General features: G+C 43.2%; 1 protein-coding gene across 1 annotated transcript; it reads right to left on the bottom strand.

Annotated features, from left to right (window-relative positions):
• Positions 1 to 327: 327 nt before the first annotated feature.
• Positions 328 to 1,872, bottom strand: LOC147885420 (uncharacterized). The gene is made up of 7 exons (XM_087396856.1): positions 1,722 to 1,872; positions 1,576 to 1,638; positions 1,328 to 1,381; positions 1,143 to 1,196; positions 1,004 to 1,057; positions 763 to 828; positions 328 to 631 (listed from the first exon to the last, which is right to left on the bottom strand). The coding sequence occupies exons 1-7, from the start codon at positions 1,761 to 1,763 to the stop codon at positions 566 to 568; spliced, it is 399 nt and encodes a 132-aa protein (XP_087252982.1). The 5' UTR covers positions 1,764 to 1,872; the 3' UTR covers positions 328 to 565.
• Between the last annotated feature and the right edge of the window lie 24,380 nt (positions 1,873 to 26,252).

Here is a 26,252-nt window from a genome sequence, read left to right as displayed (position 1 = left end):
GGCCTTATCCCACTAGCAATTAGGTTATGTTAGTGAGCTTAACATAGCTAGTTCTGTTAAGTTAAAGTTAACCTTAAAATGCAAATTGCATTCCCATTGGTAACCCATTATGTTATGCACTAAGTGGTCTTAAATAAAACTTTCGAGGTATTTTTTATACAAAATGGTTTATCTCATCGATCCAAAGTCAGTTCGTTAAGGTTAAGGTCACAATGGATTCTTCTTTTCAAGACCTTTAAAATGAGTACCCATGTTTTATAGTTCTGAGTTGATCTTAACCATGAAAGAATCTTGCTTTAAGTATCATTCCCACTGCTCTTCTTCTCTTCTTAAAAGTCCTTAAAGTACCTATTTTGAAGGGGTTAAATTTACAACCATTTTTAATGGGCAATTAGGAGATTTAACTTAACTACATTGTAAAAATGCTAATGGGAATGCACACTAATGTGGACACTCCGTTAAGGCTCTTAACTAGTGCTCCCTAACTGGTAATGGGAATAGGCCCTAAAGTAACTTTGGGGGACTGCAAATTGCCAAAATCATAGGGCTATTTTCTTCCATACGTCTAAACACTATCCTGCTTTTGCTTAGGAGAGGTTGGCCCTGGTACACAGCAGTGTCTTTCCGGAATCTGGAAAAGAAATAGAGAAGTTGCAATCTGCGATTAAAATTGCTTCCATACCACAAACTTTGCCATTGGGTGAGCTTCAAATATTGATCTGTTACAAACTTTGCCAATTGGTGTGAGTTTCAAATATTGACCTGATTCAAGAGCTTCCCAGTTGAATCCAGCTGCTTCCTTAGAGAGTCTCGAAGATCCTGAAATTCCTGTGCTCACGTTGCTAACAGTTGTAAGCAATCGTCTCATTCCAGACTAGCTTTAGGTTTCTTTCACTTTCAAGGCAGCAATGACAGAGCGACAAATGCTATGGCAGCAAGAGACGCTCTAACTTAAAGACGTGTACGAGGCCCTCTAAATTTGACTTTGGCCAGTAGCACTTACATTTCTTAATTGGTCCACCTCCGTGTTTAAATTGTTTTTCAAATCACCCAGTTCCTGTTCAGAAAGTTTGGAGTTTTTTTAACCAAGATTTATCATGGCAACTAAATGTCTGCCGTCAAGGAGCTCACGATTGTCATACCTGCCTGTAATTCTTAACTTGTGAATCGAGCTTTCCACTCCATTCTTGCAGATCCTAAATGAGCGTACACACCTGATTACATTTTAGTTCCAAGCATGAAGAAGCGGGGCGTGTCCTTTCTTAGTTCTGCTTAAGGTTCGACTTATTCTTTTGGTTGTGAAAATAAAGGAGTGGAAGGATTAGACCTTCTTCAAGCTTTGAACTCGTGCAAGTAGTTCTGCCCTGGACTCTTTCAGATCCTGATAAAAGGGAAACAGAAGAATCATTTTCTGAAATCTTCCTGAAGTGTAACCCCGCGACACAACAATAAGTCCAGCTATGCTAGATAAAGAGAAGCACACTACAACTTTCTCTATAGAATTTCCCAGAGCTAGTTCAGTTAGATCGCATCGGACATAGCTCTCTACCATTTAAACGTTCAAGAGGATATTACCGCGAGCTTGGAAGACTCGCTGTTGAGGATGGATGAGACGCCATGGACAGCGTTTTCGTCAGCCTGGAAACGAGGAATGAAGAGGGAGGGGTGAGAATTGAAAGAAAGGAAGGTAAGGAGGAAGGGGAGAGACGTCAGGAACGTACCTCGGGGCCAGTAAAGGGGGGGGAGGAGGAGTTGGGTGTCATGGCAGAGCTCGCGATGCCTTGGAGAAGGAGAAATGAGAGGAGGATCGAATGTGAAGAAAATGAAAAAGAAAATATATGATGGATGAAGTTGAATTGAAGCAGCAGCAAGGAGGGTGATTAATCGATTGATGGCCACGTTTCATAACGGCCTCCTCGGACGACCCCTCAACCTAATAGCACTTTGATTGCTGCACCCGAGGGAGCCTCCATACTAGGGCCCACTCTTTATCTTCATGGATGTCTTGCAAGGCTGCTCTTGTAGCCCTCACTCAAAGTCTTCCAGGTTTTAGAGGAGGAGAAACTTGACAACCCACTCCTTAACAATGCTAATGAGTTAGGATGAGGTAGTGAGGTGAACACAATGGTGAACACACTAGGCTCAGCCACATTTCTCAGAATGAGGTAGTGAGGCCAAAGAATTAGGTGCATGAGCTCTTTTTTTAAACTGTAATTGGCAAATGTAATGGACACTCTCACACAATTAACTCAAAACTTGGCTCAGATTTTGAATGCTCCTCCCAAAAGGAAAAAGGCAGCCAAAAGGAAGTAGAAAAACAAGGTGTACTCCTCGTCATACACCCTTTGGTGGAAAGCCACTTGTGATGGGAAATCCCCAAGAGGCTAACAATTTTTAGTTTGTTAATCAAGGACATCAAACTTTTCTCCCCTCAGTGATGCATCCAAGGTACTTTGGAGGAGGCTTTGTCTTCTAGGCAATGGTTGGACAACCCACGGAAGGAGTGGCAATGCTTGGCACTTACTTGGCAAGTATGCAACCAGAAATGCAAAGTTTTCAGTAACATATGGTGAAAACTATGCAAGCTGGAAATGCCAACATGATGTATGCCAATATAGAAATGCATTGCAGAATGCAGATGGGAATGCTTGGGATGATGAGTGGTTCAATGAATGCCTCAGATGTACAGAATGGGACCTGGAATGGTCAACCCAGCCATGGGAAGTCGTAGTAATGCATAGAGCATGGGATGGATGATGGCATCGCCATTTTGGTAGCCACCTCTATATGACAATGTTGCACCCAAGGGCAATTTGAAGGGCTTCAAAGAAGGTAGGGCTGTAGTAAAGTTTGAAACTTTCAATGGAATGTAGGATAGGCTCAAGGCCTTGACCTTTGTGTAGCAGTTTGATGTAGCATATGCTAGTAGGAACTTTATAGAGTCATCAAAAATCAGAAAGGCAACCACCTTTCTCAAGGCAATGCACTTCAGTGGTGGGCCAAGTTGCTTTTGCGGGGCAGAGCCCTATGGCTTTTATTGTGGGATTCGCCCCCAATGGCCATAAATGGAGCTTGATCAACCAATTGTATGGGGTAAAACAAAACGACAAAGAATCCCTGAGGGATTAGATTGCGAGGATTAAGCACCTCAATGCCTGCCTTGAACCCTATGAGCGGATGAGCAACGAATGACTGTTGCCTTGCTTCCTTATTGGGTTAGCAGGTGGGGAAACCATGATACCTCCCAATGTCGATTCCCAAGGTCCCTTCCCCAACCCATGTATCAAATGCAACCCCCATTGGCCCTCACTGCCCCACCCAACCCCCAGATCTCACAAGGTGGCCCTGTGGCTAGCTCTAGCCAGTACCGGGCTCAGCTAGCTCCGCTGCCACCACCCATACTAGGTCCACAACCCCTGCTACCTCGCATCGCCCCAGTCAATCAAGTGTTGGTTGAAGAGTTGCCCAATGACTGGGAGGAAACAGCGGATCCTAATCATGGACCTCATGAATATTACCCTTACGAGCAAGGGAGTGGAGCCCTGGACTCACTCCCTCTCGCTAGAGGATTAACAAGTCCCCGTCTTCCAAATTGCCCTCTTAAACACAAGAGCGAGAGAGCTAAACTCAATTGCTCGGAGACCCCCACTCCAATGTTATACCTGCCAAGGTCCCCATAGAGTAAGTGAATGCCCCTACCGAGGCACTTCAAACCCACCGGTGTATGTTTCAAATGCCAAGGCCCACACTTCTTGAAGGATTGTCCATACAGTGATCGTATGCCCAACCACAACCAACCCCACCCCTTTGTGTGTAGGATGTGGAACAGAGCATCTATTCCACTGTCCCATGAGAAGACCAACCACTCCACTCACCTCGCCAAAGACCACCAGTCTCAATCTGCTTAGCATCGAACAAGGCCATGTGGCCACAGTGCCACTACAAGGATGCAGGCCAAGGCACTAGGCAAGGCCATGAGGAAGCTCACAAGGAAGGGTAAGGTATCTCGGTCACCCGCGGTCCCGAGATTCCTCTACAGCCTCTAACTCGTTCTAAGAAGGCCATTTGAGTAGGTGACGATTTTGACTGGGTGCTTATCCAGGATGGGTCCGCCGATGAGGAGACAGCTACCCTTGCCACCTCCTCTACTTCCAAACAGTCTTCCACCCAAGGTAACCCTGATGTACCCCTGATTCTAGAAGTGAACAAACCAATGCAGGCTTAGGGCCTGGGCACCGGTACCCACTTATAAAGAGACCTACCCGGACCCGGCCTTAGAAAAGCAATACATAAAGGATGCTCAAAACTTGGTGCGTGATTGCCAAGATAAGTTTGAGCATCGACTAAAGGCCAGTAGGGGGTCAGATACTATCCATCCAGCCCACCTGATGGGACACCGAGGAGCGAAATCGCTCAAGGTCCCAGAAAGAGTGGAGGAAGAGGAACATCTCAGCTTGGAGCAGTCAGAAGCTCCGGATCTGATGCAAAAGATGTTCCAAGAAGACCTACTGCTGCATAACCTCCGAGACGGAAGGAGACCTATACGGCTTCGATGACATGTTGTCCATGGAGGAAGAAGCTTCACCAGAACCCTGTGACACTACCGAGCTGGCTACCTTCCTATCTACAAAGGTGAAAATGTCGATCGCATCTCTGCTAAGAGGAAATCCCATCCTATGGTGTCATCTATCCCATTGGATGAACAGGATGTTCCTACCCCCAACCCCTGCCAGCCCTAAGCCCAACCAATCAACGCTAGAAAAGGCATAAAACCTACCCAAGATTTCCATCAACAAGCTAGGCCAGTAGTTTGAGGGTGATGACACGAATGCCTCTATCCCCATAGTCTACCAAAACCAGAAGGTGGAAGCCATCCTGGATGGGGGAGCTGGAGAGTGTTTGCACCAAGGAATGCTGGGAGAAATGGGGAAAACCTGCACTCGAGCAGACCCATCTGGTAGTAAAGCTAGCCGATGGAGGAACTGTTGAACCTCTGGGAGTGTTGACTGGCATTAACATTAAGGTGTTTGGATTCATGTACCCTGTTAGTTTCATGGTCATGGACTTCACTCGACCAGCCAAGATATGAAGCTATCCTAGGGAGGCCCTTCTTGCGAATGTCCGGGCTCATGCATGACTGGCGCATGATAATATCTACTTGTGGCACGAGGAGAAAACCATGAGAGTGGACTTGCATACCTACAAGGCCCACCCATTGTCAAGACACTTCTTTGCCATAGAGTCCAAGACCATCGCCTGAACAACCTCCGTAAAGCTATTCCAACCCTGTGGCAAGGAAGAGGATGAGAAGGAATCTGACAACTTCTGGTATGCACCTCTCCCCGAGCCACAATTCTCGTAGAACTGGGTGCACATCTTAGCCAACATAGATGTCCCATAAAGAGTAGGGTTTCCGATCACCACCCCAGAGCTCGAAGGTCTGACCCCAGTGGTTCCCCTAAGGATGTTCAACATGCTCAAACCCCGAGACGTAAGTAAAGGAATAGTAAGGGTAAAATCAGATCTTCACTGGTTGACCTACGTAGGCGCCACGACTGTCCACCACAAGTTCTCCTCTAATTGGGGAAGCAGGGTAAGTACGGTAACCACCCCTGTCGGCTCTATAAGTACAAAGGAAGTGCCCCCTTGAGGTCCCAAATCCCCTGTATCCAAAGGCAAGGCTAAGGCCAAAAAGTCCATTGCTTTGGCAGAAAAAGAGAGGGAGATTGAGGATAAAGAAGACCTATGGTAGGTACCAGCCCACTACAAGGCCTATACTATCCAAGATCATAAGATCCTATACCAACAGGCCAAAAGATCTTGAGAGGACAGTTATTCTCAAGGATATGATGGACCAGCCCCGGTTAAGGAAGTAAACCTAGTCTCGGAAGGGCAAGACCCACAACCCGTAATTGTTGCCGATGACCTCACTCCTAGTGAGGAGAATGCCTTAATAGCTCTCCTATGAGAATATAAGGACTGCATGGGCTAGAAATACATGGACATGAAAGGAGTACCTGCCGCAGTAGTGTAGCATACAATCTCAAAAATGGATGATGTTAGGTTAGTACGGCAACACCCCCACCCTATGAATCCTAAATATGCACTCATAGTGAGGGAAGAGATCTAGAAACTCATAGATGCAGGATTCATCTATGAGATTGAGCATACAGACTGAGTATCACCCATTGTGATAGTCCTAAAGAAAAATGGAAAAATCAGAGTATGCATGGATTTTAAGAAGGTTAATGTGGCCATGAGACGTGACCACTACCCCTTGCCATTCACGAAACATGTTCTAGAAAGGGTAGCTGGAAAGGAAGCATATAGCTTCCTAGATGGATTTTCAGGTTACAACTAAGTCTCAATTGCCCCCCAAGACCAACACAAGACCGCCTTCACAACCGAATGGGGTGTATATGTAGCCACGGTTATGATATTCAAATTAACCAATTCCCCGTCTACCTTCCAACGTATGATGATCATGGTATTCAAGGAATACCTGGGGGACTTTGTGGAAGTCTTCTTGGACGATATCTGTGTGAACTCAAAATGGGATGACCACCTAAAGTATCTCAGGCTCGTCCTTGAGAAGTGCCGCTTATATTGCATATCCCTCAACCCCCTTAAGTGCCAGTTTTGGGTCAAACATGGTGTGATCCTGGGTCACATAGTGTCCCAAAATGGAATCTCTATGGAACACAACAAAATCAAACTCATCTTGGAGTTACCGCCCCCCACCAATGCTAAGGGAGTCCAATGATTTACTGGCCATATGGGCTATTACCGGAGATTTATCTTGTTCTATATCAACATAGCCTGCCCGTTATACAAGCTGCTAGTATCCTTTGAGTGGACCAAAGAATGCCAAACACCCTTTGAAACCCTCAAGCTAGCTCTAGTCACCGCACCAGTATTGAGGTCTCCCGACTGGAATTTAATATTCCACATCCACATTGATGCCTCTAACTTTGCCATTGGATGTGTGTTAGCCTAGCTCGGGAGCATAATTTGGATTACCCAGTATACTTTGTGAGCCGTTAACTAAATGAGGCCGAAGTTTACTACACCCCCATCGAGAGAGAGGGTCTCGCCATGGTCTATGCAATCAAGAAGTTCAGGCACTACTTGTTAGTGGGCCATCAAGCATTGCTATACTTGGTCAACAAACCCTGCATGACTGGACGCATCACTAGGTGGGTGTTGATCCTGCTAGAATTCGACTTCACAGTCGCCGTGCATAAGGGCAAAACCCACGTTTTAACCGACCACCTATCAAGGATCCCAAACTACAAAGCTCTAATGGGAGTAGAAGATGATCTCCCCGATGCTTCCCTCTTCTTCCTCGACATCATTTCAGAATGGGCCATCGAAATCAGCCACTACTTGGCCAATGAACTACCCCTAGGCTATGCGACCTCAAGAAGGATAGAGCCCGTAAACTCATTAAGGATGCAGTGCCATATCAGCTGATAGCAGGCCAACTCTACCGCATGGGTAAGGATGGCATACTGAGAAGATGCATGTGCGAACACGAATACATCGAGGTGCTTGAAGAAGCCCACTCAGGAATCGTAGAAGGCCATTTTGCCGATAGCACGTAAAGTGCTGCAAGCTGGTCTCTAGTGGCCAACACTCTTCAGAGACGTGGTCGAATTTTTCAAACAATGTGACCCCTGCCAATGCATCCAAATCCCACACAAGGCAGACATGATGCCCTTGACCGAAATCCTAGCCAACCAACCCTTTGAGAAATGGGGCATCGATTTCATATATCCCATAAGCCCATCCGCTAAGGGGACCGAGGCACGATAAATCATCCTCACCACCACCAACTACTTCACTAAGTGGGTAGAAGGAAGAGCCACGGTAAAGGCTGATGCAAGATCCTTATATGAACAACTCATCACGTGGTTTGGATGCCCGTTGGAGTTAATCAGCGATCGAGGAAGTCACTTCCTCAACGAAACCATAGCAATCCTGACAAGCGAATTCATGATCATTCATAGGAAGTCAACGGCACACTACCCTAGAGCAAATCGCTTGACCGAAAGCTCCAACAAGACTTGCTATAAGATTATTACATGTACGGTAGAAGCTAGTCGTACCGACTGGGCACATAAGCTCATAGCAGCGTTATGGGCCTACAAGACCTCCTATAAAGTGGCAACACATTGTACCCCCTTCAAGTTAGCCTTTGGGATAGAGGCAGTAATGCCAATGGAGTATGTAGTGCCTAGCCTCCGTCTTGCTATCAAAGAAAGACTCACGGAAAACGTGCTAGCCGAAAGGCTAGTCGACCTCAAAAAGCTAGAAGAGACAAGGTTGTGAGCAACCTACTCCCTCCAAGTAGAAAAGGTCCGACATAAAAAGTGGTTCAACCGCAACCTCAAGAACAAGGACCTAGCAGAAGGTGACTTGGCACTCATGTACAGTGTTTGCAACACCAAACATAAGCTTAAGTACTGAGGTATGGGTCCTTACCGCGTAGTTGAGATCACTCCTCAAGGGTCATGCCGAATAGCTGCCCTTGATGGAACATAAATGGATGGCTACCTAAACAGAAGCAAATTGAAAAGATACTACCGATCACTCACTATCTCTACCCTTCAAGCCGTGCATAGCAAAAAGGAACTCAAGGCAGAGGTGGCCAGGATGAAGCGCCAGGCCATCGATGCAGCCAGAATCTGTAATGCTAAGATCCAACAGCATAGACAAATGACCCTTCTTAAGGCATCAAAGCACTCGTGGACCCAGGAGTGAGCCACAACTTCATCTCCCGAGAGGATGGGAAAAGCTACAGGTACCCCTAATCCTCACTATTGCCTCAATAAGAGCTTACCAAGGTCTCCCCCTGAAGATGTTCATTGGCATCCGGACTTGCAGTCCTTCCAAGAGCGGATAGTGCGCTAATGCACCATTGGAAGGGCCAGCTTGAGGGCTCCAACCTCCACCTCTGCAAAATTCTTGAAGTGCGCCCTTTCACACACTTCATAGCACAGTCATTTGACAACTAGCACCACGTGCATTCCAAGCACACAAGAGTAGGATATAGCTACCGCAGTGTGCCCATTGACCGTCGAGTCCACCCACTCTACATGCCCATGGAATGACATTGGACTTGGGCCACCTTTTGAGCTCTACAGCAACAAGACCCCAATGTGTTGTGCAATTTTCCTAAGTACAACTTTCCCAAAGAAATGATACAAGAGGGTTTTTGCTTCTACCTACAATCATTCAATGACACCTACGACTCAATGCCAGATCCAGCCGTCGTTGCCGCCGTCCACTTCAACTGCCTTATCCTCTTACTCCTCTATGACCTTCCTGCCCCATCAACGACCGCATTCACAATCTGACCAACATTGTCTTCAACCTCGATGTTGGTCCAACTCAGTTACAGGACCTCTGCCTCTACCTCTGCGTCTGCAACCTCCACGGGCATCACCTCTGCACTTACGAGGATATGCATGCACCCATTTTTGGAAGTACCGCTCGTACCTCGCTCGCCTCATGTCAAGGCAACTGGACCACCACACCATCTCCTCACCACCAGCCTCCTCCAGTGTGGCGATCCGAGGACGAATCAGCAACAGGAAAGGGGGCATGTTACACAGAGTACAACCACCAAATGGAAGGTAATCAATGAGTAAAGATGACCAAGCCGAATGATCTACGTCAATAAGACAAGCTCAAGGGAGTTTGATACCCAAATACACCAAGGTCAATCATTACAAGCAATGTGCATACGGAAGGAGTACAGCTCAAACTCAGGGAGTTTGATCCCCAAATAACCAAAGGCCTACTCCAAAGTCCAAGGATTCAAGGATCCTAGGCACACGCTGTATGTTCCAGCTGCCCTCACCCAAAACAAGGAGGTGCATACCATGAACAAGGAGATAGATGCACACTTCTGGGCCAAGAAGAGTGCATGCACCTCGCACTTTTCAACTCCACATCCACAAGAAATATCGATGCCTACAAAAATAGCCACGAAAGGAATACAACTCAAACTCAGGGAGTTTTTCCCCCAAATATTCTGAAGAAAAGGCTTCTCGACAACATTTAGGATTGCTGTGGGGTGTCTTGCAGAAGCCGAGCCTCATCACTCCAAGTTTTGAGCCTAGTCTACGAGGTTCGAACCCCAAATACGTGAAGGTGTGAGGGTGCTCAAGGAGTTTGAGCCCCATATCACCCGAGCCTAGGAGTGGCGAGGCTAACACAAGTGCTATTTGGGAACCGGTTAGGGCCACCTCCTAATTCCAGGTTTGTCCCAAGCGCTTTAATATGGTTAACACAAGCGCTATTTCTGCTAGAGGGAGAGTCGATAAGAATAGCAATATGCCTTGGCGCCCTACGAGCCCAAGAGCCCATGGTTGTAAAGTGAGGGAGTTTGATCCCCAAATACCCAAAGACCTGCTCCAAAGTCCAAGGATTCAAGGATCCTAGGCACAGGCTGTATGTTCCAGCTTCCCTCTCCTGGAACAAGGAGGTGCATACTAGGAACAAGGAGATAGATGCACACTTCTAGGCCACAAAGAGTGCATGTGCCTTGCACTTTTCAGCTCCACATCCACAGGAAATATTGATGCCAATGAAAATAGCCACGGAAGGAATACAACTCAAACTTAGGGAGTTTGTCCTCCAAATATTCTAACTTTCTAGGTTTATGCTCGTACTATAGGTGGTTCATCCGCTATTGCAGAGATAGCATCAGCCTTCATGCCCTACAAAAGAAAGGAGCACCTTTCAGGTGGGTAACCTACAAAATTGCATCCTTTTAAGAGCTTAAGAAAAAGCTACGCTCGGATCCTTTCATTATCTTGCTAGATCTATGCAAGCCCTTTGTTGTCCAATGTGATGCTTGTGGGAATGACATAGGAGAAGTGCTTATGCAGGATGGAAGAGTGGTTGCATACCAGAGTAGGGTGCTTCGTGATTCTGAAATGTATTTGTATATTTATGAGAAAGAGATGTTGGCTGGCATCTTGCTATCATACATGCTCTTTCTACATGGAAACACAACCTTTTAGGACCCAATGCACATTTATTGTTGTACGACCTACTAGCACACATCTCAAGGTTGATCTGCCTACTATACGAATTGTATGACTCATTTGGCACACAAATCAAGGCATTTGCTGGTTGTACGGATGTATAGATTACTTGGAATTCAATTTGAGGTGTTTTTGCTACAGCTATATAGACTTTGGCATGTTGTGTATGGCGAGTGTATGGCCCCCTCATTTTTGTTGGCATGTGATCTTCCTACGCTACTTGCATGCACATTGATGCCTTTGCTGGTTGTACGGTCACACTCTCCTACCCGTGTTAATTTGCCACTCTCTCTCCTCAGCCCGTGGTTCTCTTGCTCCCTCGAATTCTAGAACATTCTAGCCTAGAACAAGAGCTGGGAGTAGATTGATGCTATCTTAAGCTGATTTGATCTCATTTGCTGCTATTCCTTCATTTGTTTATGACTGAGGGTCAACTATGGATAGAGGATAGTTGCGAGGGCACTCTTCCAAGGACAGCGGGTACCATCGTTTTGACCTTCATTTGGTTTTTCATTTTTTAAGCTTGTTGTTGCTCTCTTGTTGCTCAAAGTTCTCTTTTGGCCATTCAGGCTATGGACAGTCACCAAGATACATAGGGTGTGCCTAGATTGGTGCTAGAGAGACATTGTTATGGATTTCTTCTTGCCTAGAGGTCACGTGTTCAGTTTGAGATCTACATTATTGCATTGTCACCCTAAAAGGCTAGTTGCTAGGTTGTGGGATGGCCAAACCCTCTAGAGCAAGCTAGATGCCTTGTGGAATGCATTGACAGCTTTTAGTTGTTGTAAAATAATTTTTCCATTGCTAGAAGAATTACATAAATACCGAAAGGGGCACCAAGCAATTGAGGCCAATCTGTGTTTCTTGTGTTTGGTTTTTAAGTAGGGGCACTCTGGCCTCCCTTTTAGTGTGTTTACAGTTGGCTTCTCAATCATATTTAACTAATGGAAGTGGCTAGAAATGATGCAATAGTGTGGAAGTCTAGTTAGTCATGGTTTACTACCCTTGAGCTTGCTAGAGGCTGGTTTCAGATAGAATTTCTCTTTTTTGTCAAACTTTCAACTTTCTACAATGTGGATTTGCATAAATTCTTGCTCTTTCTAATTCTACCTATTGGTTAGCTTGCTAGAGGCCAGTTTTTTGTCAAACTTTCAACTTTCTACAATGTGGATTTGTATAAATTCTTGCTCTTTCTAATGCTACCTATTGGTTAGCTTAAGCATTTTGATTTGCATCTATAAGAAAGTCTTTAAGTGCTTGAGCCTTCTCTTTTTTGACTCCCACTGCAATTGGAGCTCTAGGTTGAAATCCATACATCATCATGAATGGACTATGCGACTACTTAGCAAGGACACTATAAAAGACATAATCATAGTTTGTGTAGACATCTTCTTGGATTGCGAGCACATAGTCCAAGAAGAGCATAATTGTATATTAGAAGAAGTGGAAGATGAGGTCCCGAGTGACCTATCTAGTGGTGAGGAGCAGGAAAGTACCTCGGATAGTAATACAGAGTAGTAGACCTCCTCCTCTCTTTTGAAATTTTTGGAGAATGTCTCTTTTGGAGACAAATTTTGTTTAAGAATACTATTTTTGCAATAATTTTTGTATATGAACACTCTTTTAGAGATAAACTTTGTACCTGAACACTCTTTTGGACCCAAATTTGGTATATGAATACTCATTTCGATACATATTATAATGTAACTTATGGAGATATATGAAAATATACAATGAAGTCTTAAGTAAATTGTCTTCTTTTGATAGTTGAACTTGAGTTTTAAGTAGTAAATTGTCTTTTAAGTAAATTGTAAGTATTTATTGCTTTTTTCGCTTCTTACCCACTCTTGTGTTTGTGTTTGTGTTTGTCCAATCCCCCAAATTAAGCATGCCAACATGTTGCATGTCTGAAGAGCACGGACCCCATGATCATGGGGGCCCTCGTAGGAGGAGACATCATGGGATGTACTATCCAAAAGACTTCGCTTCCACTCAGCTGACTCTTGAGGGGCCTACCCCTATGACTACCCCTGGGTGGACTCCTCACAGGCCAACTCCTCAGGGGCCTACCCATGAAATTACCCCTCGGGGAACTCCTTTGCTAGCAGCCCATGGCTTCATCGGGAGTCCCGATGAGTTTGTCGCATCCATAAGTGACACGGAGGCAACGAGATTCTTCTCTCTCCTATCTTAGAGGACATCAGCTATTCTCTCTCCTACACCCCTCAGAGGTAGATCAGGGATATCAATGGCTTTACCTACTTGACAGCCATCCCCTATAGCCCCTTTTGAGGGGTCATCACTTGGGAGTACCCATCGTAGGTCCAAAAAGAATAGTAAGGGTCAAGGCTGTTGTGGTAGCACAAGGGATGTAGATGAGTCTGCACACTCACATCCCTACATGTCTCCTCTGCCTCATAAGATGCAGTACCAATCAGGCCCCTTGCCCTCTCCACTCACAGGCCACATCACCCCAAAGACCACTCACTCCCTTACTCCTCACTCCTCACTCCTTAAGCACTTGCTCCACCCCTCGCTCTAGCTATGCTACTCCATCCACTTCAAATCCTTTGGACTTTATTTTGCACGAGGACCTATCCTACAAAGTAAACAACATTGGGGAGGTTATACAGGACGAGGTTGGGAGGGCGGTCATAAGATACATGAGGGAGTTGGTGAGCACCCACTTCCCCAATGATATATTTAAACCTTGGAACCAACAGGACAATAAAGCCAAGGATTCTTGCATAGATGCCCTCAAGAGACAATTTCCAAATCCTAAAGGATATGAGTTTGATCAAAATGCTATGCTTACATGGGGGAGCTCCTTAGGTCTCGTAGATACGAATTAAGGGAGGCTATTAAGGAGGGTAAGCACAAGCCAGCATGGGCATAACTGAAGGATTGGAAGAGAGTGAATAAGGATTACAAGGATAATCTAGATGCATTTGAGCCTCAGCGGAGGGCAACAAGGATACACCAGGTTCTCTACACCTCAAGAGCGGTGCCAAACTTGGCAACGAGGAATGGGTGGTAAGTATAAATTTATCTTCTTATGAATTTTAAATATCTGCAATCATCCAAATGTCTTGTCATTCATATCTAACTAATTGAATTTGGATCCAGAGGAATTTGTGATTGGAAGGCCTCCAGACAATGAGGAGTACAGAAAGGCATTCAGGATTGGAGCCAAGGCATGGTTTAAGGAGAAGGAGAGAGGAGTCCACATCGATTGGGAAAGGGTGGTGGCACGTCATGTGAGTATACCCTATTCCTCTTCATTATTTTTTGACTATCACCATTGTCTTACAATGCTCGTAGATTTTCTAACTTGTTTCATTCTTAGGGAGGCACGTTCAACCCATTCGGAGATCTGAACGGAGAGATGGGATCTAAAGAAGAAGCAGTTAGGCTAGCAAAAAAGGAGGGCGAGGGACTGGGTGCATGTAGAGAGACCGAGGGCAAGGAGTGCTCATGCATAGAGACCGAGGGAGAGGTGGGAAAGGAAGATGAGGAGGGCGAGGAGAAGCAATAGTAGGATAGGACATTTAGTTGTTCAGTATTTCAGCACTTTTGCCCTTTTGTAGTAGATTGCCTCGGTGGATTCGCCATTTTGGAGTTCGATAGTTTTGCCAGTTTGTAGCACATTAGTGCATTACTTCAATGGATTTTCCATTTTGTAGCACATTGCTTCGGCACATTTGCCATTTCTTTGTAGACTTTCTTTGCAAAATTGTAATGTACACCTCCACATTTGTAACATTTAATCGTGATTTTAATGAAAAAAAATTATGTGGGGCAGGATGGGACTAAAATAATCAACATCTTGCCCCACAAATTTTTTTTTAAGCTTCTATAAAAATGTTGATATATACTGATGCCTATACACCAACACTATAGTGTCGATATATACCAACGCTTGGACCAACATCCATACCAACATTGTTGGGCATATTTTATTGATAGTGACACCGACTCTCGCACCGATGAATTCTTTGCGACATTCACACCGACAGACTTTTCGACACTTTCCACTTTTTTTTTTTAGAATCTTTGTATTTAGCATTGGTATTGGTGTCGAAAATCACCCCTTTTATTGCACGTGCTATATGGAATTTTTATATAGTGGCCCTTGATTGCACGTGCTATATGGGATTTTGGCATAGTGGCCTTTGATTGCACGTGCTATATGGTGTTTTTACATAGTGCCCCTTGATTGCACATGCTATATGGGGTTTTTATATGGAGTTCTTATGTTTAACATGACCTAGAATTTCTTTAGGTCTAGCCATGGCAAGGGTGAACATGATGGATGAGGTCATGTTATTAAGTGAGCTCTATTCAAACACTAATTCACATGCCCTCAAGAAAATCTCAATGATGCCCATGATGTTGTAACCATGTGCCTTAGGAATAGTGTCATGCGTAGATGTTCCATGAAGTGAAAGTGAATGAAGTGCAAAGAAGAAATAAACACGATTATGTAGCCATTAAAGGAACTAGTAGTTTGCACAACATATGGGGCTTCTCAAACAACCACCTGCTCAAAACAAGAAAACTTTGACAATTGTGAGAACATAGAAATTGTGAAGAGATGGGAAGTAGTTCAAGTTTTCCCTCTATATGAAAGCATTACTTTGTGGAGCCATCCTCATTGTGTGGAGCCATTAGCTTAGTAGTAGCTATGGTTTTGAATACATTTTGTCTTGCAAGAGTACTTTGTCTTTCTGAGTACTATGTGTGCTTTACTGAAGGCATCCATCTTGCCAAACCTTTGTCTTGCCAATCATCATCTATTTTCTTCTTGCTAGCTCTATGTGTCACAGTGCATGTTTGTAGCCTACGAGTTATTCACTTTGGAGTCATTAAAGTAGTCTATTTTCTTACCATAGCTCTATAATTGATGTCGCTTGTATGTGACCAAAGAGAGTGAATTGTTTGTCAATCTATTGGACTTTTCTCAACCATTTCTACTTAATGGTGTAGCTAGCTACCTAGATTGTAAGCTTTCAAGTCCTTTTCTACTCTTAGTCATTTACTATGCTACAGCCGATATGTTGCTGACCATCAAAGTTTCCTAGAGCAATTGGTGAATAGGTAACTAGGACAATGGTGCCACATAGTAGGTCATAAGGAGATGCAATGCTACTCACAAAGGAAAAATGTGACCACAAAAACCTATAATGTGACTAACAAAGGTTAATAATAAGGAGATGTAATGCTCTAGAGAAATGTGACTAAGAGGAGGGATAGCTCATAGCAAATGGAGAGACTCAATAAGTTGAATTTAGTGATATTTTTCAAATGGTAGGAATAACAAGGTTCTAGCAAGGTAGAGTGTACTACACTAGGAAAACAAACAATAGAGTAACATTTCTCCTTAGTGCAGGTCACCTATGTCGATGGACATATCTCTACAAATAAGTTCATCAATGAAGGTGGGCAAGAAGGAAAGGTGCTATTGTTTGCTGACACCACAGCTTTAGATTCTATTGACAAAGGTATGGAAAATCCTAGGCAAGCCATGGACCTAGACTTTCTTAAAGCATTGGATATATTGACCAATGGGATTTAGTTTGAGAGTATTGCTCTTCAAAATCATGCAAGATAAGGACACATAGATACATCTATCATGATGATGTCATCTTTTAGCTCCTGGAAAATAAGACTATATGGGCTTGGGAAGCATTGAGGAAGAGGGAATAGAGAAGAATAATGAAATGCAAGTTTGAAGAAGAAGATGAGTAATGAAATAGTAAGAGTGCAATCATAGAAAATATTTAATGTTTAAGAGAAAATTAGCATCCTCTTCAAAGAATCCAAGGTAATGCAACAAGTGCTTTATGACCTACACATCACAAAATATATGAGGGTATGAAATGCAAGCACAGCACTACTTTCAACTCTAAAAGAATCATTGCAAATCCTAAATAATTCAAAATCTAGCAACAATGAATTGTTCATCTAAAGAAGTATACTCAACTTTCTTGTTGACTTCATTACTAAGAGAATGAAATATCCATTGGCCAAGTCTAGACTTTTAGCTATACATCCAAGAAATTTTCATCATGCCCAAGATATCCCATTTTGCAATGAATTTGGAGAGATATCTTGACTTTTAGATATACATCCAAGAAATTTTCATGATGCCCAAGATATCTTATCTTGCAATGAATTTGGAGAGAATCTTTCACTAGATTTATGCAAATGTTAGGCTCACAAGAGAATTTTTATAGGGAAGTCAAGGAGCTTATTGTCAAATTCTAGATGAGAACACACTCACATGTCTCCATAAAAAAAGGGTATATGTCAGCAACTCATTAGTAGAAAGAAATTATACATTGATCATTGAACTCCTTTTCTTAAGGATTCACTGGCAAGTAATCCATCTTTGTGTGCATGGTGTCCAGGACCCAAGGCATGGGCTTGAGACATGGTGCTAAGTTGAGGCAAAATGTTTAGAGTGGAGGCACATGGTGGTAGGTGTGCCGCGGGGCTAGCACACAGCATGGCCCAAGAACGAGGTGATGGCAAAGGGGAAAGTGGCTAACACGGGGAAAGATGGATGTGAACAAAGTTGTTAGTGGGGCATGGGCTAAACAATGCTTGAGGCAAAAAAGGGTAGGTGGGGTGACATTCAAGGCTATAGTTGGTGGCATCACTACTGTGTAGTGGGAGGGACATCACACAGTGGGAGGCACACCACATGGTCACAAACATATCTATGCAGCACCCAAGACAAGAGCCTACAATTGGCTTGACTCCAAAGGGGGGGTTAATACAAGGGGATAAGGAGAGGCTTTTGAAGGGATTGGAGAGATTTTATAGGGACTTATAGAGGGGGAAAGAGGGGTTATGAGATAACGTAAGAGAGATAAACATGGGAGGAATTGAAGGGAGTGGAGGACGAATGGATGAGAGGTGGAGAGACAATGTGCAAGAGATATGGGGGTGGAAATGGGGTGGATGTAAAAGAGAGTGGAAGTAGATGAAAAGGCGAGGGGGAGGAATGGAGAGGTGAGAGAATGGAATTTGGAGGAGGTGGAAAGTGGAGGGAAAGAAAGAGAGAATGGAAGGGGGAGGAGATGGAATGGAAGATAAAAAAGTAGAGGTCTCAAGATGACCAAAAGTGAGGGGGTGGAGGGGATAGAAAATAGGGGAACAATGGAAACTAAAGGGGGGAAGGAAGAGAGAAGAAAAAAGAAGATGTACCTTGAGTGGTGGACATGATGGAAAGTGGGGGTAGTGATTGTGGAGGTGGTAGATGGAAATAGAGGGAATGAATGGAAAAAGTGCTTGCAGAGGGAGGGATAAAAAGTGGAGGTGGGGGAGGAGGGGAAAGTGGTGGTAGAGAGGATGGATAGATGGGAAAAATGGTGGTGGAGGGGGTGGAGAGGGATGGCATTAATGGAGGATGGATGGAAAAAGTAGTGGTGTCACTTCGCTGTAACCCTTGTAGGGTTTGCTGGTCAGCTCAAACCTTCTATGCATCCTCCAATGCTATAACTATAGCCTTACTACCATGGTGACCTAGGAAGCCTACAGCCTGGAGTTGGTAGTGTGTAGCATCTCTACCTCACATTGGAGATTGATGTGATCCCACTGTAACTCAATGTGGGTGTGCTGAAGCTCACTATGTTCTTGCACCCGGCTCATCATAAACATTCTTCCTACTCTCTACCTACTCCTTTAAGCTATCCCATTCTATGCTACAGGCACTCTACTCTTGCCATAACATGGCCGTGTTCTCCTCAAAAATTTTCATCGATTGCTTTTAGTACTATGCCTGAAGGAACAAGTTGTGGTCAAGCACCTAGGAAGGAAGCCAATCACTTGCCAGGTAATCTAAGACTTGGGCATTTGCCAAGTAATCTAAGACCTGAGCTACCCACAAGCACATTTTCCCTTAGGCAATGCCACTATGTCTTAGTGGCATACATGTCCCTAGGATCATCTTTGAGAAACATGGGATCAAGGGGGAATGGCTCGAGTGGAGGTAGAGTTCCGAGAATGTTAAGAGGCATAGGTACTGCGATTGAGCTGGCCAAGACTACAAGGACCACTCCATCTAATTTTGGCTCTGGTTGTGGACCCACTCCCTATTTCTACTATTGGGGCTCACCAAAGGCTCTTCACCTATTTCTTAGAACCTTTCGTATCCTAGTCACTCATGGCTACCGAGTTGGACTTGGCACTCTCTTTTGGCTTAGACATTTTGACTTGAGAAGAGGATCCTCCGACCTCATTGCTATGACCCTGAGCCTTCTCTTGCACCTTCTCATTGTGCTCCTTAGACAAAATTTTGATGCCCTTTTCTTTAGATCTTGCATCATTGTCTTCTTCCTTGGCACCGTTGGTGCCCTATGGCCTATTGTGACCGCCAGATGCGGGGATGGTGTTTGACCATTGTACTTCACCTAAATTGAGCCGATGGTGTAGCATGCTCAAGTGTGGTCCAAGCTTACAGTGTGCATAGCCCCTACTAATAGCCTTAAGCTGTGTTTCAAAATCTCTATCAAAGGTAGGTAGCCAATCTACCTCTTGGTCATCCTTCAAGGCCATAATGATTTGTGTAATGTATTGTTGGGGCACATAACCAACACTTTTCTCTAAACCAATGAATTCCAATAGAACTCAAAGTATTAATCGTAGTGTTTGCTTCTTGCCAATGGATCTAGTGTGCTACTGGAGTCTTCAGGTGGAAGACTTCCCCCAACAAAGATGTGGATAACCATAAGTGCACATCTTAAATAGTGATGATGTGGTCGTCTTCATCATAGGAGTCCAGTATCTCCTCTACAAGGGCTTCATTCCAAACTTTGACCCATGGAAGCTTAGTGAACTTTAGTAATTGATTGCACTTAGGATTGCACTTAGTGAACTTTAGTAATTGATTGCACTTAGGATTGCACTTTATGAACTTCAATAATTGATTGCACTTAGTAAACTTCAGTAAGTAATTGATTACACTTAGGATCCCCTTGATGACATCATTCAAAAAATCTATGATGGAATGAGGGGGTGCAACTCGTGAAGGTGCCATGTGCCTTTTTTGACAAATAGTTCAAGCTCTCCATTCCTCCATAATCAAAAGGATAGTGTAGACTGCAACAATGAACGAGAGTGAATATGGGAGTGAGGGCAAGAAAATCTAATGGGAAGACAAAAATAGCCACGAAAACAATGTAGAGGTAAGAGACAAATGCAAGTATAAATGATAGAGACGATGAATGCAAGAGTAAGTGATAGAGACAACGAATAACCAAAGTGGAGTGTAGATGATGAATGGCTAAAGCTGGACATCGTGTCACTTGAGTGACTCGATGATTCAGTAAACACCCCCTTCTTGGGTATGATCATCCAAAATTAATGCCCTCCTAATCATCACACTACCACTTGGTTACATGCAAATCGCTCCCTCCACTACTATAACTAAATAACTTGCTAGCATACTTGTTGATACACAAAGGCTCAACCAAGGTAGTGTCAATCAAGTGATCTGTATCCAAGCCATGCATGCTGGTTTTGTACGATCACAGTCCAAGCATGACCCAAACCAACCCAAAAATTAAACTAAACTAATTTAACTACTAGTAAAATAAACTAATTTAACTATTAGGAAACACAATAGTCTCTTGTGATCTTTTGATCAGCCACTGTCGAGCTTCAAAGCTACATGTTCAATGCCATTGTGTTCTCTACTCTTTTCATGATGCATCTCCTCTCTCCCACAACTCCCCAACATGTGGTATCCAAGTTGTAGGTTCTAGATGACTGCTTAGCCTCCTAGTTTTCCACATCATCATCATCATCATCTTCCTCACCTCCACCTCCTTCGCTCCATTTTACCTCTTTCTTGAAAATTTTTGTGAGGTCTTGTTCTCTTCACCTTGACCACCATTCTTTGAGACCTCTAGGCTAAAGAACCTTCTCATTAGGATGCACCTCCAACTCCAAGCTTGGCACAAATTTGTCCTCCTACTGCCTGTACCGATGTGTTTTATGTCTGGCGAACTTTTTTAAAATTGGGACTATAGATGCAGAATTTCAACTAGTCCTCATAGTTGAAGTTGGGTGATACTATGAAGCAGCTCTTCATTAATTTTGAGCCCAAATGATTTAGTGGACGAGGAGAAATAAGCAAAAACCTAGTCAAATTTGGCGCAGCTCTCCCGGGTGACTTGGCACAATATTTCACAATTCCTCTCTGGTGGCTCTTCTTTGGTATAAGACCTTTCATTATGCATAAAAATCCCTTTTTAATCATTGCTTTATCAATGCAAATTGAGCTCTCCAATTTGTTGCTGTCTCTACAAGTACTTTTTAAGAAGAATGCTCTATTTATGGTTGACCAAGTCAACATAAATTTGGGGGTTTTCATTCCAAAAGATTCTTTACATAGTGTAATGCACTTTTTTCTTTGGGTTGATATACATATGTTTTTGGCTCTTCCAATTCTTCATATGTGAAGGCAAAAGAGAAGAAGAAGAAAGAAGCACCTAGATATGTCAATAGAAAAGTGACAAACCTTGTGAAGAAAAAGCCATATTACTATTCTGCTACAACAATTTTAGGCTTCTCTGATTCCATTTCTTGCAATATGCACTTGTACGGTTGAGATTTATAGTCATTTGTGAAAGAGCAGACACCTCCTAAATTGTAAAGGTAAGACCCTCTCATGACTACCTTTAAGATAGACAAATTCAATGGCCAGGGCTTCCATACTTAGCAAAAGAAAATTAAATTTGTGCTTATGAAGGAAAATTTGTGGGATTTAGTCAAGCTAGCGAATCATTCATCAGAAGAGAGTGAATCCACTACTACCAATTGTAAGGAGAAGGCAAGTGACTCTACTTAAACAACACCAGGATATGCTAAAAGGCTTGAGAAAGCCTATGCAATTATTGCATTAGGTTTGGAAGATGATTATGTGCATTATATTTCAGATTTGTAATCTCCTTATGAGGCTCAACATAAGTTAGATGTGATATTTGATGCTATCTCTCGTAAGTCTAAATTGACTTTGAAGATTAAGTTCTTTGAACTAAAGATGGATGGAGACTCTGTTGTAGCTCATCTCAACACTATGAGGAGTCTTCTGATACAATTGGCCTTAGTCAACTCTCCAGTCACTGAAGATGATGCAATGGCTATGCTCTTGAAGAGTACACCTTAGGAATTTGACTACACTGTGACTACTTTTAAGAATCTTTCCCAGCCAACACTAGAGAGCATCATTATTAGTGCTCTATAAGAAGAAAGGAGAAAGAAGACTTTACGGAAGGTAGAAGATCAAACTCAAGCACTTACAGTGAAGTTCTCAAAAGGCAAGTACAAAGAATGTAAGCATTGTAAGCACTATGGTTATGTGTTGTGTTTGCCTCCATGGTACCTCTTGCAGACATCATACACTAGGTCCACACAAAGGCCTGAGATTAATCCTTGTACATGCAAGGGAGATAACCATTTGGGGGGGTCTATCCCAATTTTTGTAAACCTCGACCCTTGGGCACCCTTTCTTCCATGTGATCCTAGCCATAGATTTATCCTTGACCACCATGAGATGGCATGTGAAACTATGTTACTAGATGTATCCTTGACATAGCATGAGCCAAACCATTGAGGGGGGGTATGTTGGGACATTTGTGATCAAGGGCTTGCTCTAAGGTGCATGTGTGCATCTAGCAGTTACATGTTTGTGTGTGTGTGTGTGTGTGTGTGTGTGTGTGTGTGTGTGTGTGTGTGTGTGTGTGTGTGTAGTATTAGCACACTTAGTGCTATGAGATGTCTAGGACCAAGACACAGGTGGTGATGCAGTATAAGGCGCCCTCTTGAAGAGGTGCCAAAGATTTAGGAAGGCCCTATGATGTAGGGCTGATTGCCTTTGATGTAGGAGAGGTGCCCATGATCTAGGAAAACCTCTCTATAAGTGAGAGGCTTGTCTCTCATAATCAATAGAACACACATTTTGGTCTTCTCTTGTGTTCTCTACTCTTGTCATGATGCATCTCCTCTCCTCCACGACTCCCCAAGATAAGGGAAGCGGCCAAATATACGACCATCTTGTTAGAACAATGTTTTGAGATAGGCTCACCATCGGCAGTTTTTCAATGAAGATTCCAAGGTCTAGCCAATGCTTATTTGTTAGAAAGAATCACTACTACTGTGGCAGGGAGGGATGCATGGTTTCCCAAAGGCCACAAGAAACCTGAGAGTGGAGCACACTCACTTAGTGTTCAGAGGGCACCCACAATAGAACGAAAGGAAACACACCGTATGCACTATTTGCAATGGGATTGATGGTCTCTACCCAATAGCTTCGTAGTCCTAGGGATAGAGAGTGAAGGGCATCCTTGTATGTGGCACAAGCACTCAACTATGGAGTTTCTCGCCACTTGTGGAGTACAACCCTTTGTGAAGACTCACAAAAGTCCGGCCTCACAACTGAGTTTATGGGTGATATAGTGAAGTGCTCATCCTAGTGGGGTCCTTCCATGCTTGCTTAGTGACAGAGGAGGAATGGAGGGTGTTTCCTTGAGTTGTATCCTACTCAAAGCATCATACCACACCATAAATGCTCGAGTCAAAACCTAGACATTTCGTCAAAGCCATTGAGGGGTTGCTTGAGGCAGAGGACTAAGGACTTCGAAAAGTGATGAGTATCCAATTGCCACCCTCATTTGCATTATTGCTAATTTTCTCCTCTGAATTTCCTAACTTTTCCTTTTATGTAAATTTTTCCCTGTTTTCTTACCTCCTCTATTTTTCCTACTTTACCCTATTGTTTCTAATTTTCTCTATTTCTCCCTATTTACTTCTAAAATTTTCCCTATTTTTTCTCCCTAACTAAATCTCCCCCCCTCCCATAAACTTCCATGAACTTTCCACTCCTGACTACTCCTCCCCTCCCCGACTACACACCCTATATAAACCTTAGCTCCTACTCCAAAGTCATATTAATCCCTCACTGTCAGCACAATGCTGTCTTCGCCTCCTCTTCCTAGGTCCCCATGAAGTTGTTGTTACTGGCACACAGCACTATGTGTTGCTCCCTATTACTGCTATGTAGCTGCCTACTCCTTGCCATCCATGGGCATTATTGCTTCTTTCTAGCCCCTCACATATAACATGGGATTTGCATAGCTTTGGTGTTTAAGAATCTTGACGGTTTTCTTTGTTCCTAGGTAAAGCAATAACACGCCAAGGAATACAGGCATTACCTGTCTACCCAATTGAAACTATGATGTTCTAACACCTAGTTTTTCTTGGATGATGGCAGGTAAGTGGACCCTAACCTTGGAGCCTAAACTACCTGACGGATTCGACACTTTTTGTCCCAATTGTATACATATGATATGAACACCCATAAGATGAGAAATTTATTATCCACCCTTATTTGAGCATCGTGTCATGTTGTTAAAAGGTTTTATATTTTAAACACACACACACCCAAACCTTATTAACCTTTGGTTGGGTTAACCATGTGTCACGTTGCTGATGGCTAGGTTAGCCACATGGCACATGCCACATGCCTCGTTAAACTCTTATCAGGTTGTGCAGGAATGAGGTCCTTGTATGAGACTCTGCTGCTTCAGGTATAACTTACCCCTTCCATGTGTTACTTTTTGTTGGAACTGTCATAGCTACACAATCATTGTGCCTAGTGCATGATTGTCCCAGATAGTTATGGAAATTCCACGATGTGTCTTATTCCATTAAACAACTTCAAGATCATAAAAGAAATATCCACTTGGAAACAATTAAAATATAATACCTTTCGCAAACACTTACAAAGAGGCTTCCTCTTTGGACCTTTTTGGTTGCAGGGTAGGGTGTCCTCCTGCCCCCATCATGTGGTGTCCCCTCGGGTGAGGGTGGGTACACACACACACACACACACACACACACATTCTACACTCTTTCACACATTCATGTAGTTATTCACATTATCCCCATTCCTCCCCCCCCCCAATTTTTTCTTTAAACCTCCTTTAAATTCCCATTTTTTATTTTTCATCACCCTCTATCCTTGTTTCTATTTTTTAATTCTTTTTAATTATTTACAATTACTCTCTTTCAATATTTTTCTTTTAGTTCCACTTAATGCATGGAATTAACATTTAAATTTATTCAAATATTTAAAATTAAACTCCAAAGGTTTTTTCTTTTTTCTCTTTTTCTTTCAAGCCCTTAAAACCCTTCCCCTCCCCCCCATTCTTTAAATTTTCTTAAGTTCCAAACTCTCCGGTTGTTTAAAAAAATAATTAATAATCAAAATTCTTTACTTGATCTACCTTGCTCTTCCACGAATTTTTGTTGGTGGTGAATCCCTATTTTTTAAATTGATCACACACACACATACACACGCAAGCATGCACGCACGCACACACACACACACACACTTCCCGCTCCCTTGCCTAGCTCTGGTGGGAAGATAAAAAGAGGATGGGCCCTATCAAGTGTGATAGTAAAATTGTTGATGTGAATATATTGAAAATATAGGAAATCTCTTTACTAAGAAACTAGGAAAAGGGTTAAATAGAAAATTGCCCTTGGAAATGTTATTTATCATGAAGAATTGGCCATATGAGTAATATGGTAATAGTATAGTAAATAAAAAGGACACCATTAGCTGGCGTGCACTATGAGATATTGATTATAGGTTGGATGTAGTAGAATTGGAGGAGAACATGGTGAATTTTGAACCCCAACAAGGGATGGAGTGGGATGAGTGATATTAGAATCACTATAATGGTGGAAAAGACATCGATAGTAAGGGCTACCATACATAATTACTAATAAAAACTGAGTGTGGAGAAGGGAAGTAAATTTTCCAAGTTCAGTAATGCTTGGGTGACCAATTATATTATGTATTTTTGTTATAACGAAAACCAATATTGGACATGGTTTCGTGTAGCTCATGTAAAAGAGAATGAGGTGCTAATAAATAATTAAAACTCTAGTTTGTTGGAAAAAAGAGATGGGGTGTGGATTAATTTAAGTATGAAATCATGGTATTTTGGATTACACGCAACAAACCATAGCCCTCGACTTTACCAACTAGATAATGGAAGGGCTTGTTGTGTTATTGGAGAACCTATAGCAGTCGCCATGCCTACGGTCCAGAGTGGACCCCTTAAATTCCCCATGTACATGACACATATCACGTAGTGTTTTAGTCCATCCCATTACCAA

This window comes from Dipteris shenzhenensis, chromosome 25 (assembly GCF_047967505.1).
Source record: "Dipteris shenzhenensis isolate YYH24624 ecotype China chromosome 25, Dip_SZ_1.0, whole genome shotgun sequence".
Lineage (NCBI taxonomy): Eukaryota > Viridiplantae > Streptophyta > Polypodiopsida > Gleicheniales > Dipteridaceae > Dipteris > Dipteris shenzhenensis.
Note: the sequence above shows the minus strand (reverse complement) of the source record. Positions and strands in the feature narration are given on the sequence as shown.